This window comes from Neltuma alba, unplaced genomic scaffold (assembly GCF_004799145.2).
Source record: "Neltuma alba isolate B1F8T4 unplaced genomic scaffold, ASM479914v2 tig00011361_pilon, whole genome shotgun sequence".
Lineage (NCBI taxonomy): Eukaryota > Viridiplantae > Streptophyta > Magnoliopsida > Fabales > Fabaceae > Neltuma > Neltuma alba.
The window spans coordinates 138,052-157,352 of NW_021636058.1; the positions used below are offsets into that span (position 1 = coordinate 138,052).

At 35.8% G+C, this 19,301-nt stretch overlaps 2 protein-coding genes across 3 annotated transcripts; one reads left to right on the top strand and one right to left on the bottom strand.

Moving 5' to 3' along the window:
- Positions 1-1,296: 1,296 nt before the first annotated feature.
- On the bottom strand, positions 1,297-2,167 carry LOC114712427 (uncharacterized). Its single transcript, XM_028896963.1, has 2 exons — positions 2,068-2,167; positions 1,297-1,649 (listed from the first exon to the last, which is right to left on the bottom strand). Exons 1-2 carry the CDS (start codon positions 2,165-2,167, stop codon positions 1,297-1,299), a joined length of 453 nt encoding a protein of 150 aa, XP_028752796.1.
- An 8,298-nt stretch (positions 2,168-10,465) lies between these two features.
- Positions 10,466-18,518, top strand: LOC114712434 (SUPPRESSOR OF ABI3-5). Of its 2 annotated transcripts, XM_028896970.1 has the most exons (16): positions 10,466-10,638; positions 11,116-11,238; positions 11,449-11,489; positions 11,750-12,572; positions 12,648-12,719; positions 12,820-12,912; positions 12,992-13,071; positions 13,205-13,355; positions 13,497-13,584; positions 13,666-13,757; positions 13,852-13,920; positions 14,505-14,684; positions 15,308-15,488; positions 15,842-16,780; positions 17,420-17,598; positions 18,139-18,518. In XM_028896970.1, exons 2-16 carry the CDS (start codon positions 11,191-11,193, stop codon positions 18,316-18,318), a joined length of 3,216 nt encoding a protein of 1,071 aa, XP_028752803.1. In that variant the 5' UTR covers positions 10,466-10,638; positions 11,116-11,190; the 3' UTR covers positions 18,319-18,518. The 2 variants fall into 2 exon arrangements, with proteins under 2 accessions (XP_028752803.1, XP_028752804.1); XM_028896971.1 differs by lacking the exon at positions 17,420-17,598 and having other exon boundaries at positions 18,139-18,270.
- Positions 18,519-19,301: the final 783 nt, after the last annotated feature.

Genomic DNA, 19,301 nt, shown 5'->3' on the forward strand with positions numbered 1-19,301 from the left:
AAATGACTAAGGATCCTTCATCCGGGGACTAGAATCACATTCTACCTCTATTTGAAGTCAAAATAAAAAGCTTATGTCAATGATCTTTCTTCATTATCTTCTCTATCCTATAATTCTGAAAGAGAAGCTCTCAATCTTGATGGTGAAAGAATGAAAAAATCCTAACCTAAATACAAATCATTTTTCCCTCTCAACAAATTTTAATGAATTTGTAGCTAGAAGAATATGCAGAAGAGAAGCAAAGAGGAGTTTTTGTGGTTGGTGAGAAGCATGCAAGAGGATAGAAAGCAAATAGAGGAGTTTCAAAAAGAGTAAACCAACACCAACGCACCAAAACAATACCACCATGAATGAGAGTGATCACTTGATCAAATCTCCTTTTAGTTGCTTTAGGGTTTAATCAAAATTTTAAATCGAATTAGTATAACAAAATGCATAACTCGGGTCATCTTATTTGTTGGAGTTCTATTTATTAATCACAAGTTAACTAAATATCATAAAAATACAAATTGATTAGGAAAGGATTTGAGCTTTCATTGAAATCAGTCCTCATGAGTAACCCACAATTCAAAAGCCTTTTACTTTGTAACCGTACAAGAAACATAGATTTCCCAAGTCGGAATTTTGAACACCACATTTAGAAAAAGAAATTTTGAAAATGACCATCATAAGTTTAATTAATTTTTTTTGTCCATATCTTGTATTCATATAGAAGTCAACTATTCATCAAAAGTCGTTCTCCATACACTTGTCATAAGAAAAACTAGTGTGATCGCCCTCGTGCGATGCCCAGGAAGCATGCGCTGGTGAGCGTGTAAATCAACAAAAATTTGAACAATAGCGTCTCATAAATGGGAAGCAAATCAATACTTTATATATTGTAGCATATCAGAAAACCAAGTGGATAAAAAAACAGCACCACAGGCTTACATTATGGAAAACTTCACGATAAACAACATTTGTGGTGAGAGTCATCCCATTACAATAATATCCATGCAAAAGAATCTTAAGCCCTTCAATACACTTAACCCTCAAAAGAGCAATGTATAAGTGCCCATGCGTAAACATTGGCTTCGGAAGGTATAAATCTACATAACGCAATGATTGTCCTTGACTTTTATTGATCGTTATTGCAAATGAAATAGTGATAGGGAATTGCCTTCATTTCATTCTAAATGGTAGTCAACTATCTAAAGGATTCATATCCATTTGAGGAATTAAAACCTTCTGATTAGGTTTTGACCCATTCAACGTTATAGCTTCAATGACAAAATTCCCAAGATGAGTAATTTTTAATCAAGTTCCATTGCATGATCCCGAAGCTTGATCAATGTTCCTCAAGAGCATGATTGGCATCCCAACCTTGAACGTTAACTTGTGCACAGGCATACCAGAAGTATTAATGGTATTTAAAAACTTTGTTGTATGCAAATCCTTAAATCCATCATTGTTTTGGGATGATTTGTAAACAGAATCATAGCTCAGATAGTCCACTGAATCACCAAGCAACAACAAACACATATAATCATTAACTTGGTTGACAATCTCACTAGTGGGGGCCAATATAGCCCTGTCATTAAAGTAGCTGCTGCTATCCAGGTTCTGTAGCAAGTCATCATAAATAGCTGACACAATCACAGTAACAGGATCTTTATATCAATCAATAAAAAATTCACTAGGGATCTCAATTTCTGCTATTCCATCATGTGGCATTCCTAACTTACTATGACCAACCTCCAAGAGCCAGTGTGAGAATTGTTCTAAGCGACTATGATCTTCTTTAGAGGAAGATGAAAACAAATGTAGGTTGAGTCAACTGAAAGATGGTGCAATAATCCTACAAATATGAGGAGCCAATACATGTATTAACAACATATGCTCTTGTATCTTTTGGGATAACAGGTAGAATTTGATGAAAGTCACCAATCATCACAACACACTTCCCACCAAAAGGATGATTACAATGTATGATATCCCTTAATGTATGATCAAAGGCTTCAATGCAATGCTATTGGACCATAGGAGCCTCATCCCATATGATCAGTTTGGTGGCTTTGATTAAATTACCTAATGGCAAATGATGCTTTATATTGCAAATTGAATCTTCATTAACTTGGATAGGAATAGCAAACCTCGAGTGACCTGTCCTTTCGGATGGTAATAACATCACAGCTATACCATGGATGCTACCACAAGAACATCACCTTGACCATGAATGGTTGATGTCAATGCATTCCATAGGAAGGTCTTCCCTGTCCCTCTGTAACCATATACAAAGAAAAAGGTGTGACGACCGTTCTTTCAAAACCATTGTAGATGAAATTCAACAATTTATTCCAAAGATTAACCATGATAGAAAAGAAAAGAAGAAACCTTAAAATTTTAAAATCACTATCATGGTTAAAAAAAATAAACTTATATCACGAGCACATCGATACTTAACTTGGGCCTTGGACTATCAAAGTCCAGAAATATCATTCCACCCATTAGCCCAAATCAAGCTTATATTTTCAAACGTACGAACTAATAAATCAGTTTAATATAAACTATAGAGCTCATTAGTCAAAAGTCAACACTTTCAAAGGAGCGTTACATGCAGAGTTTAAGATGTCTCGGGCCTCCTCGCGGCCCTATCATACCAGATGCTAGTAATTAAAAGTATTCTTTTACATCATGATAGTAGATGAGCCCTATATGGCAATATATAACAAGTCAGCACATAGAATAAAAGCAGGGAGGCTATACAAACTATAACAGCATACTATGCCTCCAGAGCCTTCCCTGATGGGCCACCACCTGAACTATCGCCTGAAAATGTTAAATCACGGGGTGAGACAAATGCCTCAGTAACCAGCTTTCCAACTCATCATACATACTAACACGTGCTCGTGAGGTGTCAAGTGGGATAGTTATTAATTCTCGAGAAACATAGATATATCCATAACAATATAATTTCAATCATCCAAACCCTCACTATGGGGGTCAACACACAAGCCACATAAGTCTATCCCTCACTCTGGGGGATCAATCAAACATATGGCCTATCCCTCACTTTGGGGGACGAATAAGAAGCCACGAAGGCCTATCCCTCACTATGGGGGACGAAAAAAGAAGCTAACCCATGTGCACCAATGGCGGCCTTACCACGTGGTAGGATAGGACTCAATCCCAAAATCCAAATAACAACCAATCATTCACAATATAATAAAAATGTCTCAATCTTTTCTCAGTATAATCCATAAGATATAAATCATATATCTTTTCCAAACTTCTCAATCACAATTCCAAAAATCCCACAAGACAATTTTCATAGCTCAAAAGATATAACATATCTACTCAAATTCCAAATATCAACTATCATTCTAAAAATAGCAAAATACTCACAAACAACATATTAGCACATATAACAAGTGGAAAGTGGTTACCTCTCGCCAAAGCAATACTAAGAATTACCACAAGCTCAATCCTTTGCTCAACCAAAAATTAATCTACACAATTAATATAACCACATATTAATACAAACTAATTAATTAATTAAACTTCTCTATATTAGTTAAATTCCTAATTTAATTTAATTTTCATTCTAAATTCTCACAACTCTTATAACCCAAAATTAAGTACTTTAGAACTAATTGATAATTTTCTAATAAGCCAAATTATTTATTTACATCCTCCAACTTATTTACTTTAATAAAAGGAATTTTTCAAAATTTCTAAATATGAAATTAGTATATTCTAAATTCTAAAAATCTCATTTGAAATTTAAACCTCAAAACCGAACCATAAAAATTCATTAGTGTCTCAAATATTTATATATATAAATGATCTAATCAAAATTTTAATGGCATATATATATATTTCATAAATAATAAACTTTAACCACAATAATTATTTTAAAACCTCCAGTCACCCAATAAATAAAACTAAACCGATTAAAATCTCAATAATATGTCAAACAACCCAAATAAATTATTTAACTTAATTTTAATCGGTATAAATATGATATATCTTATAACTAACATATTTTTTTAATTAAAAATTAATTTTTAAATACTAAAATCAACAAATAGACAAATCTAAACCGGTAAAAATGATCTACTATAACAAATCTACAATACTGTGGTTAACACTCATCAAAACTAAGTACTTGCTCCTAACTCTATATCAAAAATTTTCTCTAAGCAACACAAAATTACTATCATTAGATAGATCTGACTGAGTAGGACAACTTTCATTAAGGAAGTTTTGTAATCAGAAGTAGTTTTACTTACTAAAACTATCTGAAACGATGAAAAAAGAAGGGAGAGAGATGACCGACGCTGCAACCGAAATAAACGCGGGGAGAGAGAGAGAGGGGAAGAGAAAAGAAAGATGGTGGAGTGTAAAAAGAAAACACTAGGGGTAAACTGAAGTTAAAGACCCTAGGTAAAACGGAGAAAATAACAGTTTGGAACCCTTTTTTTTTTAATATTTAAATCCTTAGAGTAGAATTTAAGATGTTACAAAAGGCACCCAAGAGGGAAGATAATGAAGAGATAACAACGTCATAGATATTCTTTTGCTCTACATTCAAGGATTCCAATGAATTCCTCGACTCTTCCCTGTAAACAGTACGATCATAATTTAGTTCCTGTATTGTCAAGTGATTCCTAACATCAAATACAAGACATGAGGAGGGGTAAGAAAGTAATGGAAAGTCTTGAAGGCTTTTCCCATTCTCTTGCAATAATGCTTCAATCTCCTTTAGTGTAGCTTGTCTTTTATCGTCATCTGATATAGAAACTCCTATAAAAAAATGCAAGAATAAGTAAAATTTCACAAATGTTAAAACCAGGACACCAATATACTAATTCTAGTAATATTACTTACCAAAGGATAGAGGATCATTCTGTGAGATATACAATAAATCCTCCAACAATATTTTTGAGGTCTCTTTCCAGACCACATCAGGTCAACTCAATGAAGAACATAACAACATGCTGATAAACACTTTTTTTAGTAAAGTACCAATTCCCACATAGATGCCTCCTTAATCCCATTTATGTATTCGATATCATCATCTAACAACCCAAGAGCATAACATACAACTCTAAAACTAGGGTAAACAACACCATTCACTATTCTAATATCCTCAAATGAAGTGGGACCTCTAATTTTTGTGATAAGCATATGAATGTAATAAAGTTCTCCAAAAAAAAGGTGGTATATGAGTAATCTTGCCAATAGCAAATCATTTTTCTCTAACTTTCCATTCTCTCTTACTTTGCTGATAAACATAGTATCAAGGAAACTTAGAGTATGTCAATGTTTTTGCAAAATCCTTCTTAGAATTCATCTTTATCCATGCAAGAAACATTGATTCACTTACTCTTGGTTTATCTAACTGAAATGTCCTGCCTTTAACCCCTCAGAGTACGCATTCGTAAGCCCATGGATTTAAAAATTTCAACATAATTACTCGGGTTACTATTCACTGTTTAAGTTTCAGATTACAGGTCCGACTTCAAAAATTCATAACTAATTCCATAAAAATCTTATTGAGGTGTTCTAAAATTCTACAAAAAGATATTTCAATGTTCTTTAAGAGAAAAATATCCAATTGGACTTATCCTTTCCCAATTCGTACATTTTAATTAATAAATGCTACTACTTATTTCATAAAATCTGAAATTTCTAGATTCTGTGCCTAACTTTAGAAATTTGTATCTCCTTGTATACACATCCAATTGAGGTGATCTACCTCTCATTTTAAATCTTGGAATGTGTACTATGAGTCTACCAAATCTTGTGACCTAACTCATTTGTTTGGTAGGTCAAACTAAAGCTACAAACTCACTACTCCAGGACCTACGTTTTATCCCTTAACATCTCTTTACTTTAATTCTTTTTATTTCTTTGGCATACATAACATGTGCTTACTCTTTCCCATTCATGCTCATACATTTCTATACATGCCATAAGCATTATAATTAAATACGTGGCATCATTGACATCCATAACAATAATTACATAATAGGAGAATTACACAATGAATAATAATATTATTTATTGACATCAATAATTCTCCACTTTCTTCTCCTTGTTTCTCATGCCATTATTGCCCATTGATGATTGACCTAAATAGTTGGTTAGGAAGGGGTGAGATTCAGGGGAATCTCAGTAGCAAACAATACCATATTAATCATGCTAGATGGATGCTAATGCACTACACGTAACTTGTTTATTCTCTTGTTAATTAGTGACATATTAGCATGCTCAAAGCTAACTTCTTGATGCATGGCCATGGAGACATAATCTACTCATCATGAATAGCAATTACAGCAGCTAAAACATGTCACAATAACATTCAATAACATGTACACGGCAACACACAAGCATACAACATCAAGCAATAACAATAGGTAGATGTTAGATTGAAATAAAACTGCACAAGCAACATTTAGAATATGTTGATTCTTTTTTTCCACCAAACCATTCTGTTGAGGTGTTTCAACATAGGAGGTTTGGTGAACAATTTTTTTTTGAATCATAAAAGGACTGCATAGCAAACTCAGGACCATTGTTAGATCTTAAGGTTTTGATTGTTGTGGGTGGTTTTCAATTAAAATCAAAAAATTCTTAAGGTGGGTTCTTGTATCAAATTTAGAGTGTAACAAAAAAAATCTAAGTATGGCGAGAAAAATCATCAACTATGGTGAGAAAATAATGATAACCTTAAACAGAAGGAGTAGAAAAAGGACCCCATACATCACAGTGAATCAAATCAAAAATTTTATTAGATGAACTTGTGCTTACAGGAAATGATAAACGTTTCTACTTAGCAAAATGACAAGCATCACAAGGAAAAGTATAAGAGGTACAAGGAATTTCGGGACAATGCTTATGTAAAGTGGAAAGAGAGGTATTAGAAATGTGTCCTAATCATACACAAGGTGGAAGTAGAATTGGAAGTATTGACAGAAACGATATTGGAAGAAACCATATACACTTGAGGAGTGGGTGAAGAAATCATATCTGCATGAAGAATGTAAAGCCCTTCAAAAAGTTTAGCTAAACCAATCATCTCCAAAGGATTGAGTGAGAGAATCTGACAAGAATCAAAGAAGGTAAGAAAGCAATTAAGAGACAATGTAAGTTAGGAAACAGAGACAATATTAAAGGAAAAATTAGAAAGAAAAAGAACATTGGTGAGAATTAAAAAAGGAGATATTACAATCATGCTAGAAATAGTGGAAACATCTTGAGTCCCTGTAGGTAAGCTAACAGAGACAAGGGAAATGAAATGATATGAAGGAAAAAAAAATCAAGATTGTTATAGACATGGTTAATGGCACCCGAATCAATGATCTAAGTAACATAATGTAAAAAAGAAGAATTGGATATACTTGTAGGTGATTTAGCGGAAGCAATGAAATGATTTATAGAGGTCGAAGGTTGTGGAGGTGCAAGGAGAGTAAGAAGATGTTGATATTGATCAGAGGTGAGGTGTGGTAGGATAGAAGCCATAGAAGATGAGGGAACAGGGAGCGATGCAACAGTATGAGTTTCTTGAACATTACCAAAGTCTTGAGTAGAGATGTTATTCACCGTGGTAGAGGATTGAAATTTAAAGCTTGGAGGAAAACCATGTTTCGTATAGCAAGTTGCTTCAGTATGACGAGGTTGACTATAATAGCTGCACTATTTAGTGACCATAGACGTAGGCTTGGGACCAACCGGAGCATAATGAGGAGACAGAGATGGTCCTTTGGCAAGCAGAATCTTCGAATCAAGAGGATGAGTAAGTTCCTATTCTTGTTGAATCATAAGAGACAAAACTAGGTTGATTAATGGTGAAGGATCAACAAGCATGATTTGGGATTTAATGGAGGCATACGAATCATTGAGACCTTTCAGAAACCTAATTATGCGATCTTGTTCACGATGAGTATGCGCCGTGTTTGCAAAATTACAGGAGCATGGCTTAATCAGTTGAATACTGTCCAATTCGTCCCATAAGATCTTCAGACAAGTATAATACTCACTAACACTAAGATTGCCTTGCGTAAATTGTAGATTTCCTCTTGTAATTCAGTGATGCGAAACAGATCAGACTTAGAATATTGCAATCAGAGATCACTTTAGATGTCGGATGCTTTGTCAAACTAGAGGATGCTTTTTGCAGTAGTCAAAGAAAGAGACTTGACCAGCCACCCTTGAATGAGATTATTGCAACGCTCCCAAGCAGGAAAGAGACAATCATCAGATTTTGACAGAGTGAGCCAGCTATCAACGAATACGAGCTTGTTTTTGAAGAGTAATGCTATGCGCATTGCACAGGCCCAACTATGCTAGTTGGATCTATCAAGAGGAGGGGAAATGAGGACAAGGGCGGGGTTTTCACTAGGACAAATGTAGTAAGGACTCTGTAGATCGATGGAAGTAGGAGAGGAAGAAGAAGAGTCTGCGACTATGGGAGAAGTTGGTGAGGGTAAGAAAAAAATGAAATAGGAAGACGACAGAAGAGAAGAAAAAAAAAGGTTGGCTCCTGATACCATGTAACAATATTTGGTAAAAATGAATAGCTTGTATTTCATTAATGAGAAAATCATATTTATACAAGGAAAGGAATGTATAACAACTTGATATTTACAAATAACTGAATCAGTTTCAAATAATTTAACAAAAATGTTAATCTTTTCCTTCACACTTGCAATAAAAAAAATCCTATAAAATGTTAAACAACTGATATCTACTTCTATTTCACCTTCCTCTGCTATTCCACCATATCATTACATCGTTCCTGCAGACTATATAATCCTCCCCCATATTTGCATGACTATCATTGTGCTCTAATTTTTTCTATTGACCAATCATCGACAAAAGACATCTCAAGGTATCCTTTATCTTCTATTCTTTCATATTCTTCACTTTCTCCTATTTATAAAAACTTTGTTTGTACTATGTCTTCTTTTTTTTAATAGTAAAAACTATCATCAAGCCATTAAACACTCAATTTGGAGAGAAGTCATGACTGTAAAAATTAATGCTCTTAAATAGAACCAAACTTGGGTTCTCACACCTTTACCACCTGGTAAGAAGATTATTAGATGTAACTGGGTCTTTAAAACCAAATTAGAAGCTAATAGTGAGATTGATAGACATAAGGTTAGGTTAATAGCCAAAGGTTACACTCAAACCAAAGGACTTGACTATTTTGACACCTTTTCCCCTGTTGCCAAGATGGCCACTCTTAGACTCCTTCTTTCTATTGCTGCTGCCAAAAATTGGCATTTACACTAACTTGATGTAAATAATGCCTTCCTCTATGATGACCTTGAGGAAGAAGTTTACATGGAATTACTAAAAGGGCTTTTTTGCTCCACAATCTAACATGATCTGTAAGTTACAAAAATCACTTTATTGGCTCAAGCAAGCTAGTCACCAATGGTACTCCAAACTCTCATAGATTGGAATCTCAATAACCAGGGTAACTAATTCTAAACAAATTCACATGGGTTAATCAAAAGTAATCTAAATGTATGAGTATGACAAATAATGCACACCAAAACTCATATCATTTTCATTTTGTTTATATATATGGCAATATACCTAAGAATTATAGCTAACCCTCCTTACAAACACTTGTATTTTTGTATAACTATCTAGATAAATATTTGTACTTCATTTTTTTAAATAAAATACTTTGAGATTTAACAATTATTAATTAAATTAACAGTTTGCAATTGTTTTTTTTAATAATTCAATACATGGCCATGCCCTCCAATATTTGCAGGGGTGAGTCTAGTTGCCTCGTATTGCTAAATATTAAAAATAAGTTTTTAATATATAAAATAATAAAATATGAAAAGAGATTATTAATAAAATAAGCAAATGAGTATTATTATTTGGAAACAATAAAAGAAAACTATATTATTAAGCAGTCACCATTTAATATGAATATATTTATTAAATAAAATCATTTATCATTATCTATTTATTATCTGCTGAAGTTTCTTTCAATAAGATTCATTCTTGGTTTAAAGAAAAATATATGGATATTATATAGATGTTTTCAATCATTTTTTGTTTAAGTAAAAGGAAATATAAATATAATTAATGTTTCCTCACTTAAGAATAAATATTAAATTTTAATTCAGATTGAGTATAAATTTTGGGGATTTTTTTTCAAAAAAATAAATATCCACTTGTAATTATGAGAAATGTTTTCGCCGTGACGACAAAAGTATAATAAATGTCTCATCGGTAAAAATATGTCTTAGAGACTATTTTTTAATTTATTTTTGAGGTTTCGTTTTGCTAAACTAAACTTGCTTAAAAGCTAAAATTAAATTGTGTTTTTTTTTTCGGGGGGAAAAAATGGTGGGATTAAACCTCTGTTGGTCGTGGTCTTTGGGGTCAGCGTCCTCCACCTCAATATATTGACAGTGTCCCAACTTAGCCAGTCGCAGCCGTACTAGGCATTTTGTTGGTTCCATCTTCCTCTACCCAATCTCTCCTCTCTGTATAGCTAGCTGTTCGTATTTTCCTGGTCTTCTCTCTCTTTTTTTCGTTACGAGGAAAAACCCTAGATCTAATCGATCAGAGACCTGAAGATTGGTGTTCGACGGTCTATCTCTCTCGTCTCAGGATCACTCGGTAAAAACTCCAACTCAAATTTTCTTTTTCTTTCTTTTTGTCAATTGTTTCCTGTTTGTATTTTGTAACCAATCTTCTTAATCTTGACGTGGAGACAATTGCCCACGTTCAATCGTTACGTAGTGAATTTGGTAAGTATATCTGTATTTCGTGGGGTCTCTCACTTTTCTCATTTTAATCAGTGACGATTGCTTGCATTTTTATTTACCATTGAATCGTTTGGGTATGATTCATTCTTTCGCTCTCAAAACCCCTTTGGATGATATGCGAAAAAAGTTAGCTAATTGCTTTTACTTTGTAACGGAAGATTGGAAGACAGGTATTTCTGACGTCCTTTTTGTGGAAAGGATTTTAATGTTTTTTTTTTGAGGATTCCGGAATTCCGGTAATGGAAGAAGAGGCCAAGGTGCAGGTCATGGGAGTTATTGGTTCCTGGTTCATGGTAGATAACTCTATCTGTTTGTGCATATATTACAGGAGAGGTTTTGAGACATTTTGCTCCTGAATTCTAGGAGTTCTGCAAGGGGGTAAAGCTTCGGGCTATTTCAAGAAATGGATCCGGCTCGCTATGGGCTACATCAAGGCTGGGATAATAACAGCGTAATTGTGGTTTCCTCCTTAAATATTCACCTATATGGGATGATTATTCAAAGAAACTATTAGCGTTCATGTGATTTTTTACCGGGCTTCTCTCCCTTAAAGATAATGAAAGAGAGCTGTGGGGCAGTGAGGATAAGGACTGGATTTGCCTAACCTCGTGTCATCATTGATTATTTGTTGCTGACATAACTTATTCTCTTGAATCCACAGGCTCTTGAGGGTTATGGTGCGGCTCATGAGCCAAATTATCGGTGAGTGTTGCCTGTCACTTATCATCACCACTATGGTAATATAATGTTTGTGGGTAAATTTTGTCTTAAGCAAGTTATTTCTGAATTTAAATGCTTTGTGGTTTTATGGTAAGTATCTCTTGTTTGACCATGCAATGAGATTTGTTTTTTGAGCCTTGTATGCTGTAAGTTTTGGACTAGTAGGATGCATATACTCATTTGAGTGCATGGAAACAAATTTTATCCTTTTCTTCCCTCCCATTTCATCCCTTCTTTTGCAGGGTGGGTGGTTCATATGACGAAAGGAGGTTTATAGATGAAAGATACTCAAGGGATAATATATACCAAAGAGGTGCCCTCCCCCGTGATGCTTTGGATAGGGAGGCATATCCTCCATCAGGACCTGCTGTTGGCCATTGGAGTGAATCCAAGCGGAGAGGTTATGATGAAGACTATTTGCTGGACAAGGAATCTAGACGTCTTCAAAGGCCTTACTATGATTCATATAATCAGATTGATGCTTTCAGAGATAGGGAGGTTGACATGTATCCAGAATTTGACAAGTTTCGAGATGGCTATGCCAGCATTGAAAACTATGATGATCGAGGATATGATAAACTTGGTAGGTTTGGGGTACATGATCATGATGACTATGCATATGATGATTATGGCTACAAGTCTCGTGTATCCCATCATTATAGGGAGGATAGCCATGAGAGGGATATCGATCATGGCCGTCATAGTCATGATTCTGATTATGGGAGAAGTAGAAGAGATAGCAATTGGAGGCGGCGTGAATCTCGTGACCGAGAACATGATAGAAGATATTCAAGTAGGGAAAGAGATTTGAGTCCGCGTAGGAGGCATGAGCGGTCTCGATCCCGTTCTCGGTCTCGGTCTCGATCCCGATCCCACTCTCATTCTCATTCCCATTCACGCTCTCGTTCCCAATCTCATGGATATGATGATCATCCAAGATCAAGGTCCCCACGAGGTCGAAGTCATGGTCGAAGTTATCGAGAAGACAGCTATGCTGATGGTCGATATGAGAGAAGTGAAAAGCGAAGGGATCGTGAAGAGAAGCGGCGTGAGCATTATTCAGTGGTATGTGTCTATTTCTTTTTATTATCTTGGATGTATGGCTGATGGCGGATTTGATATGAATTATTTTTTTTCTAGGCTCCATCTGCCACTGTTGTTGTAAAAGGTCTTTCACAAAATGCCAACGAAGAAGATCTATACCAAATTCTTGTAATGCGCTCTCCTTGACTTGCTTGGCTGATTATTCCAATTTATTCTTCTAAATTTTTTTTTATGTCTTTTCTGGCATTGATATTTGTTTGCTTATCAGGCGGAATGGGGGCCACTTCGGCATGTTCGTGTTATAAAGGAGCGAAATTCTGGCATTTCTCGTGGATTTGCATTTATTGATTTCCCTTCTGTGGTATTTTCAATGATTACTTTCTGATATTGTGTAATTTCACTTTTGAGAGTGATATAATGAGATAAGGATTATTGGCTAGGGAGCTGCTCGAGCAATGATGGACAAACTTGGAGATGATGGTCTTGTTGTGGACGGTAGAAGGCTTTTCTTTGAATATAGGTACTTTTGTGCTACATTTATTTTCATCACGAGTGTCCTCCGAATTATCTGTATTTTGTAAGTCAAAGTTCAATGCGGTTAAACCCTTTGCTTGTAAGCATGTTATTGCAACTTGAGCTGTATCTTGCTGCAGTAGTAAGCCAACTGGAGGTCCAGGTGGACCTTTTGGTCAAGAGGGATCTATGAAATCAGGTCATAATCATAAAAGCATTACAGTACCATCTGATTGGATGTGCACCATATGTGATTACATCAATTTTGCCCGCCGAACATCCTGCTATCAGGTTCATATTTTTATTTCCCTTTCATTTTTTTTTTAATTTGGTCCAGCTGCAGTCCTGTATATCTTCAGTTGTCTTGTCTAATTTACTATAGGGGTTCATATTTTCATATGGTATTGGTGTGATCCCTTCTCATTATTGCAGTGTAATGAACCACGAAGTGAGGATGCTCCTGCAGCAGATATTACGTTGTCAAATTCTACAGCCTCAGGAAAGAAAGGGTTAGAGGCAGGTCAGAATAACTAACTTCTCTAGCATGTAGGCTGCTTTTATTTTTTTTGCCCCAGCAGTTAGCTAAGATACATGTAATCAGGTCCAACTCATGTGCTGGTTGTTCGTGGATTGGATGAAAATGCTGATGAGGAAATGCTTCGCTATGAGTTCTCCAAACATGCTCCTATTAAGGTGTGTCTGCAATCCTCTTGTACGTTAGAGTGGTGTAGATGTTCTTGTTTGTTTCAAGCTCTGCTCTCTAAATCATCATGGTTATCAATTGCAGGATCTACGTCTTGTGAGAGACAAGTTTACTCATGTCTCCAGGGGATTTGCTTTTGTACATTTTTATTCGGTATGTTCTTTTATGATTAATGATAAAGCGATTATCTCTTGATATTTTTTGTGTTTAAAAATATGATAAAAGTAAATGGAGTTGAATGCATATGACGTTGTTCACTATGAGATGTTTATGAGTTTCTAATATTCTCTTTCCGGTGGGAGAGCTATTTGTATTTATTTAGATTCATGACCTTTTCTATTGAGGTTCTTTATGTTTGATAGGGTTTAAGAATGTTGTGTTATTTGAAGTGAGCTTTTAGCTATGCTTGCTAAAGACACAACACGGAATTTTCATCTTTGGGAGGTTATATAAACAATTATTATGTTTTTTTTAATTAATTGAAATAGACTTCACAACCTTTTGGCATACAAGTTTTATTTGCTTTTTCTAAACTTGAGGTTTTCTATGACTTGCGTAAAAACTTAGCTTGCACATTTTATCTACAGACAAATTAACTGTTGTTTCTTTGTGCTAGCTTGACCCCTTCGCACATGATGTTGTATATTTCAATTTCTTCTAAAAGAAATTTAAAAGAAAAAGACTTCGGAGAGAGATTTCATTAATTGATCAGTGCTTGACAAGAAATTTATTTATAGGTGGAGGATGCCACCAAGGCTCTTGAAGCAACGAATGGAACAACTCTTGAGAAGAATGGACAGATTCTAAGAGTAGCATATGCAAAAAGTATCCTGGGTCCTGGGTCAGGAACATCTGGTACTTCCCAGTCAAGTAGCTTAGCAGCTGCTGCTATTGAGGCTGCGACATTTGCTCAACAGGTTTTCCACCTATTTCATCTATATTATGCAATTGTCATGGATTCTTAATATGACTATGCATTTTTTCTGGGCTTCATCTAGGTGCTAAAGTGAAGCAGGTTGTTATCACTAGGGTGAAATTTGATGGAAAAAGCAGGGTCTTCTGCTTGCCTTTTCCATTGAGTTACTGTTTTACCCTTTGAGATCTTAATCCCTTGATGCGACCTTGTTCCAAGGCTTGTTGCAGTAAAAAGTTGAGAACAATGCAGGATAATCTATTTTAATTTCCAATCTTTTTTATTTTTATTAATGATTAATGATTGTTTTTCAAATGTAGATGATACTTTGAGTGGATTGTTGAGATTTTATTTTTGGTGATTGTTTAATGGTGATATGGATCTGATTTCTTACATTTTTATGTGTTTGAGTCATTAAGTTTTTTCTACCTTCATCATTTACTATAGACACATGCTAAGATCCATATAAATTTAATTCACGTCATGCCTAAAATCTCACTGCCTAATTTGCCATTGATTCAATAAAATTTTGCAACTCCTGCTGAATATTGATTAATCCAATGCAATTTTTTTTCTGCATGTGCTTGTGCCAATGATTAATATCTTGTCCTTTTTGCCTTTTATCAGTATGATTCTGTTGGATGGGCCCCTAAAGAATACAATCCAGATGATAAACAATCTACTGGTCAAGAGCAAACTGGTGCAGCTCAGACAGATGCAATGGCTCCACAAACGGGCTTTGTTTGGGATGAGGCATCTGGTTATTACTATGATGCTGCTTCAGGGTTTTACTATGACGGGAATACTGGTATTTTATCTAGCTTCACTTTGCAGGTGTTAATTCTGCGGTCATTTTGAGAAACTTTATTCGCATCCAACTGCTATTTACTAGCATGGGTTAGCTGGTCAATTATCAGGCTGTCTGTAAGCCTGTATTTCCCTGTTTCTTTCTTATGCCTGTCAAGTATGTATGTTCTTATGCTATATGAGATTGTACTTATTATAGCTCATATTTAGTAGTTTAGCCTTTATTTTAGCAGTATTCTAAAGACTCGACAATGCAGCCATACTTGTGAATTTTTGTTTTTGCACTCCAACCTGTATATTTTTCTGATTCTTTTTTTTTTTTTGGGTGTCGTCATACCATTTTATAATGTGTAGGTCTTTACTATGATGGTAATAATGGGATTTGGTATTCTTATGATCACAATACTCAGCAATATATCCCTTGCACTGATCAAACTGAGAATAAAGCTCCTGGTAATCAGTCTGAACCTTCCAAGGTGTCTGACAGTTCCAGCAGTAAAAAAGTGGTTATCTCTGCACCTGCTACTACTGTTGCATCCTCTGAGAAGCCAGCGTCTTTGGCAGATGCAGTCCAGGCTGCTGCAACTGCTGCCATAGCTGCAGAGAAGAAAGAAAAAGAAAAATTGAAGGAGATAAAGCTTGCTTCCAAAAGCAGTATTCTGGCTAACAAAAAGAAAATGAATAATGTGTTGACAATGTGGAAGCAGAGGAGCCATGAGGGTCAAGCTACTCGTGTAGCTCTGGAAGACAATCACCAATCCACATCCATTGATGACAGGTCTTCTGGATATCCCACAAAGAGCAAGTTCAAAAATGAGACTACAGATACAAGGGAGTATAATGCATCCACTTCAGGGATTCCCACTGCCCCTGCTTCTCAGGCTGCCGCTTCAGATTCTCTGGTCCAACCACGGCCTGTTAGTAATAGCCTTGGAGGCACTCTGATGGGGGTTATAAGAGGATCTGGAAGAGGGATCATTAAATCTGATAGTTCTTATTCAGGGCCAACAGCTTCAGCCGTTTCATGTGCATCAGGCGCATCTTCATCGAATGTAGATGCTCCAACAGTTGCAACTCCCTTTAGAACAAATGTTTCTGCACTGGGTTCTTATGCTACACCTGTAGCTGGTGGAAGTGGTCGAAGAAGGTTTTCAGAAATGCCTCATTCTGCCTCAGCCCCCAAGGAACAACCTCAAACTACCTACAGGGATCGTGCAGCTGAGAGAAGAAGTTTGTATGGTTCATCATTGTCAGCTGGGGATGATTTGGCTGATCTGGAACCTGGGGATTCAAGTAAGATTGCTTAATTTATTTTGGGTTTCATTGCTTTGAAATTTGAATAATTTTAAAAAATTTGCTGAACTTTTGAAGAAAAGTGATTATTTGTAAGTGCTTCAGAATATAGTTTGCTTCCTGTAAGGCTCTGGTCATAGAGGTAGCATAGTTCCTGGTTTGTTAGGGTGTTGATATGTGGTGTTCTGTGCATATCTCGTAGCTGTGTGTATTTGATGATTGGATGTCTGGATTGATGTGGCAACTTAGGGTTGAAAGATACTGTTTATGTATTTCTTTTTGGGTGCATAAATAAAAATTCTGCAATCCTATTTCAGATATCTCCAGCTAACGGAAATTCAACAAAATTGAGTTTATATATTAAGTGCTAATTTGTCCCAGCTAATGAAAGTGGAATTAACTCTGTTGTTGGGTAGTTAACATCATTCTTCAAAAATAATAATAATAATAATAATAATATTTGCTTTTCTGGTCACACCAAGTGATATTTTGGGATCAAATGTCACTGTTCAATCTTTGGAAAATCTACGATAAGAAAGCTGTAAGCTTTGAAGTTCATAGGTTCACTGGTAACTTTACTCAGATGTGTGCATTAACTCGTGAGAAAAAATTTGTTTTTTTACCATATGACCTTTGAAGATCGAGATTTTGCATCGAGGAAGGGTGATCCAATGCCTTTCCCTCCTGGGGTTGGTGGAGGACGTGTGGTTGGGGATGCCAACCTTGATACCTATGAGGTGATTACAGCTGACAAAGCAATTGATGAGAACAATGTTGGCAATCGGATGCTCCGCAACATGGGATGGCAAGAAGGCTTGGTATCATTTCATTCTCTTTGCACTGCATGAGCTGACATATACTGTGGTGTAGGTGTATTTGCTAGAGCTTAGGTGTATTTGGAGTGATTCCTGACCTTACTTTTGACTGGTTAGCATACTTCATATTTTATTCTGGAGCAAAATGGCATCTTCATTTCAGATATACAAGGAATGTAGGGGATTTTTGGTGTTTTGGTTGGAACACTGAATGCAAGGTCAAATAATTCGAGTTTAGACGTTCGTATTCTGAAACATAGCGTGAACACCCTTGCATTTATAATAATCTAATGCTCCTGTTTTTCCCAACTTTTTGGGTTGTTTTTTGAGAGATGAGCTAATGATTCGCATTTAGAAAATGTTTTCCTTGTAGACATTGTAGTATACTTTCTTTTCTTTTTTTCCGCTTCTATAGGACCTGAAGACTTGGATGGAATGCCCCTCGGTACTTGGTATTTCTTCACAGCAGATCTGCTGAAGGATACTAACATTTTCATATTTCGGTTTTGTTTCCTCTTGTTTCGTGAATAATTTGATGAGCAGGGTCTAGGTAAGGATGGAAGTGGAATGACAGAGCCTGTCCAGGCACAAGCCACAGAAAGTAGGGCAGGACTTGGAAGTCAGCAGAAAAAGTTGGATCCTAGCCTTGAGGTTCAGGCAGGAGATAGTTACAAGACGCTTATTCACAAGAAAGCACTTGCCAGATTTTGGGAAATGTCGTAGTTCAGGTCTTAAAAATTTATTTTCTCAGAATATGTGATTAGGGCTTTGCTGACATATTTTCCTCTTGTAAAGTTGCTGACTGGACACACATATAATTGTTAAGTTTTGATGAGTTTAGTTTATTGTCAGCTTGTGTTTGAATAACTCTGCTCCTGATTGAACGCTTAGTCAATTAAGAGGTTTTAAACCTTGGGTGGTCATTTTTACCTTTCTTTTTCTTCTCTATTTTTCTTTCCTCCTAGTTCAAGAATGGGGGGAAGTTGGGATCATGACAAGCACAATTTCTTAGGCCCCATTTGGCATTCTGGAGTTAATTTTTATGAAAGAGGAAGACCTGGCATGAAAGAAAATACGAATAGGAGCAAAAGAAAATGGAATTGGGCTTTGAAAGTACATTTCACGTGTTAGAAAAGATTAATGGAATCCTAAGATGATTTCTATTTAGTCTCTGTTTTGAGTACTAGAATGTCAGGTTTTTGAGATAACACGATGCTGATATACAACTTGTTAAGAAAATCATAAAACTGAAATGGACACCCGATCTTGCCATTGGAGTTGCTAACATACACCTTCAGTTTGGTGCTGGCTGTTGGAGGCTCTACCCCTGTTCACACCCCTTCTGGCTGCATAGGTTCTGTTTTGGGGCGGGTATTGAAACGTCTTTCTAAAATTTTATGTTGTGCAAATAGTCGCATGATGTTGACGGGGCTTACCCGGAAAATGTCAAATTCCTTTTCCTGCCCCTAGCAACGTGCTCCTTTGATCATTTGGATGGAAAATCGCTTTCTTGGAAGCCCGCAGTGAAGTGTACTACTCAACGGATTTTTGTCTTTTCTTTCTCTTTTTCCCGTTTACTCTGTAGAGAAAAAACTTTCACGTTACCTGACAGGGTCTAAGGTCATATTTGTTGGACCTCATGAGGTAGAAGATAGAGGCTTTATAGAGAGAGATGATTTCTTATGTGAATGTTTGTTAGGCTCTTG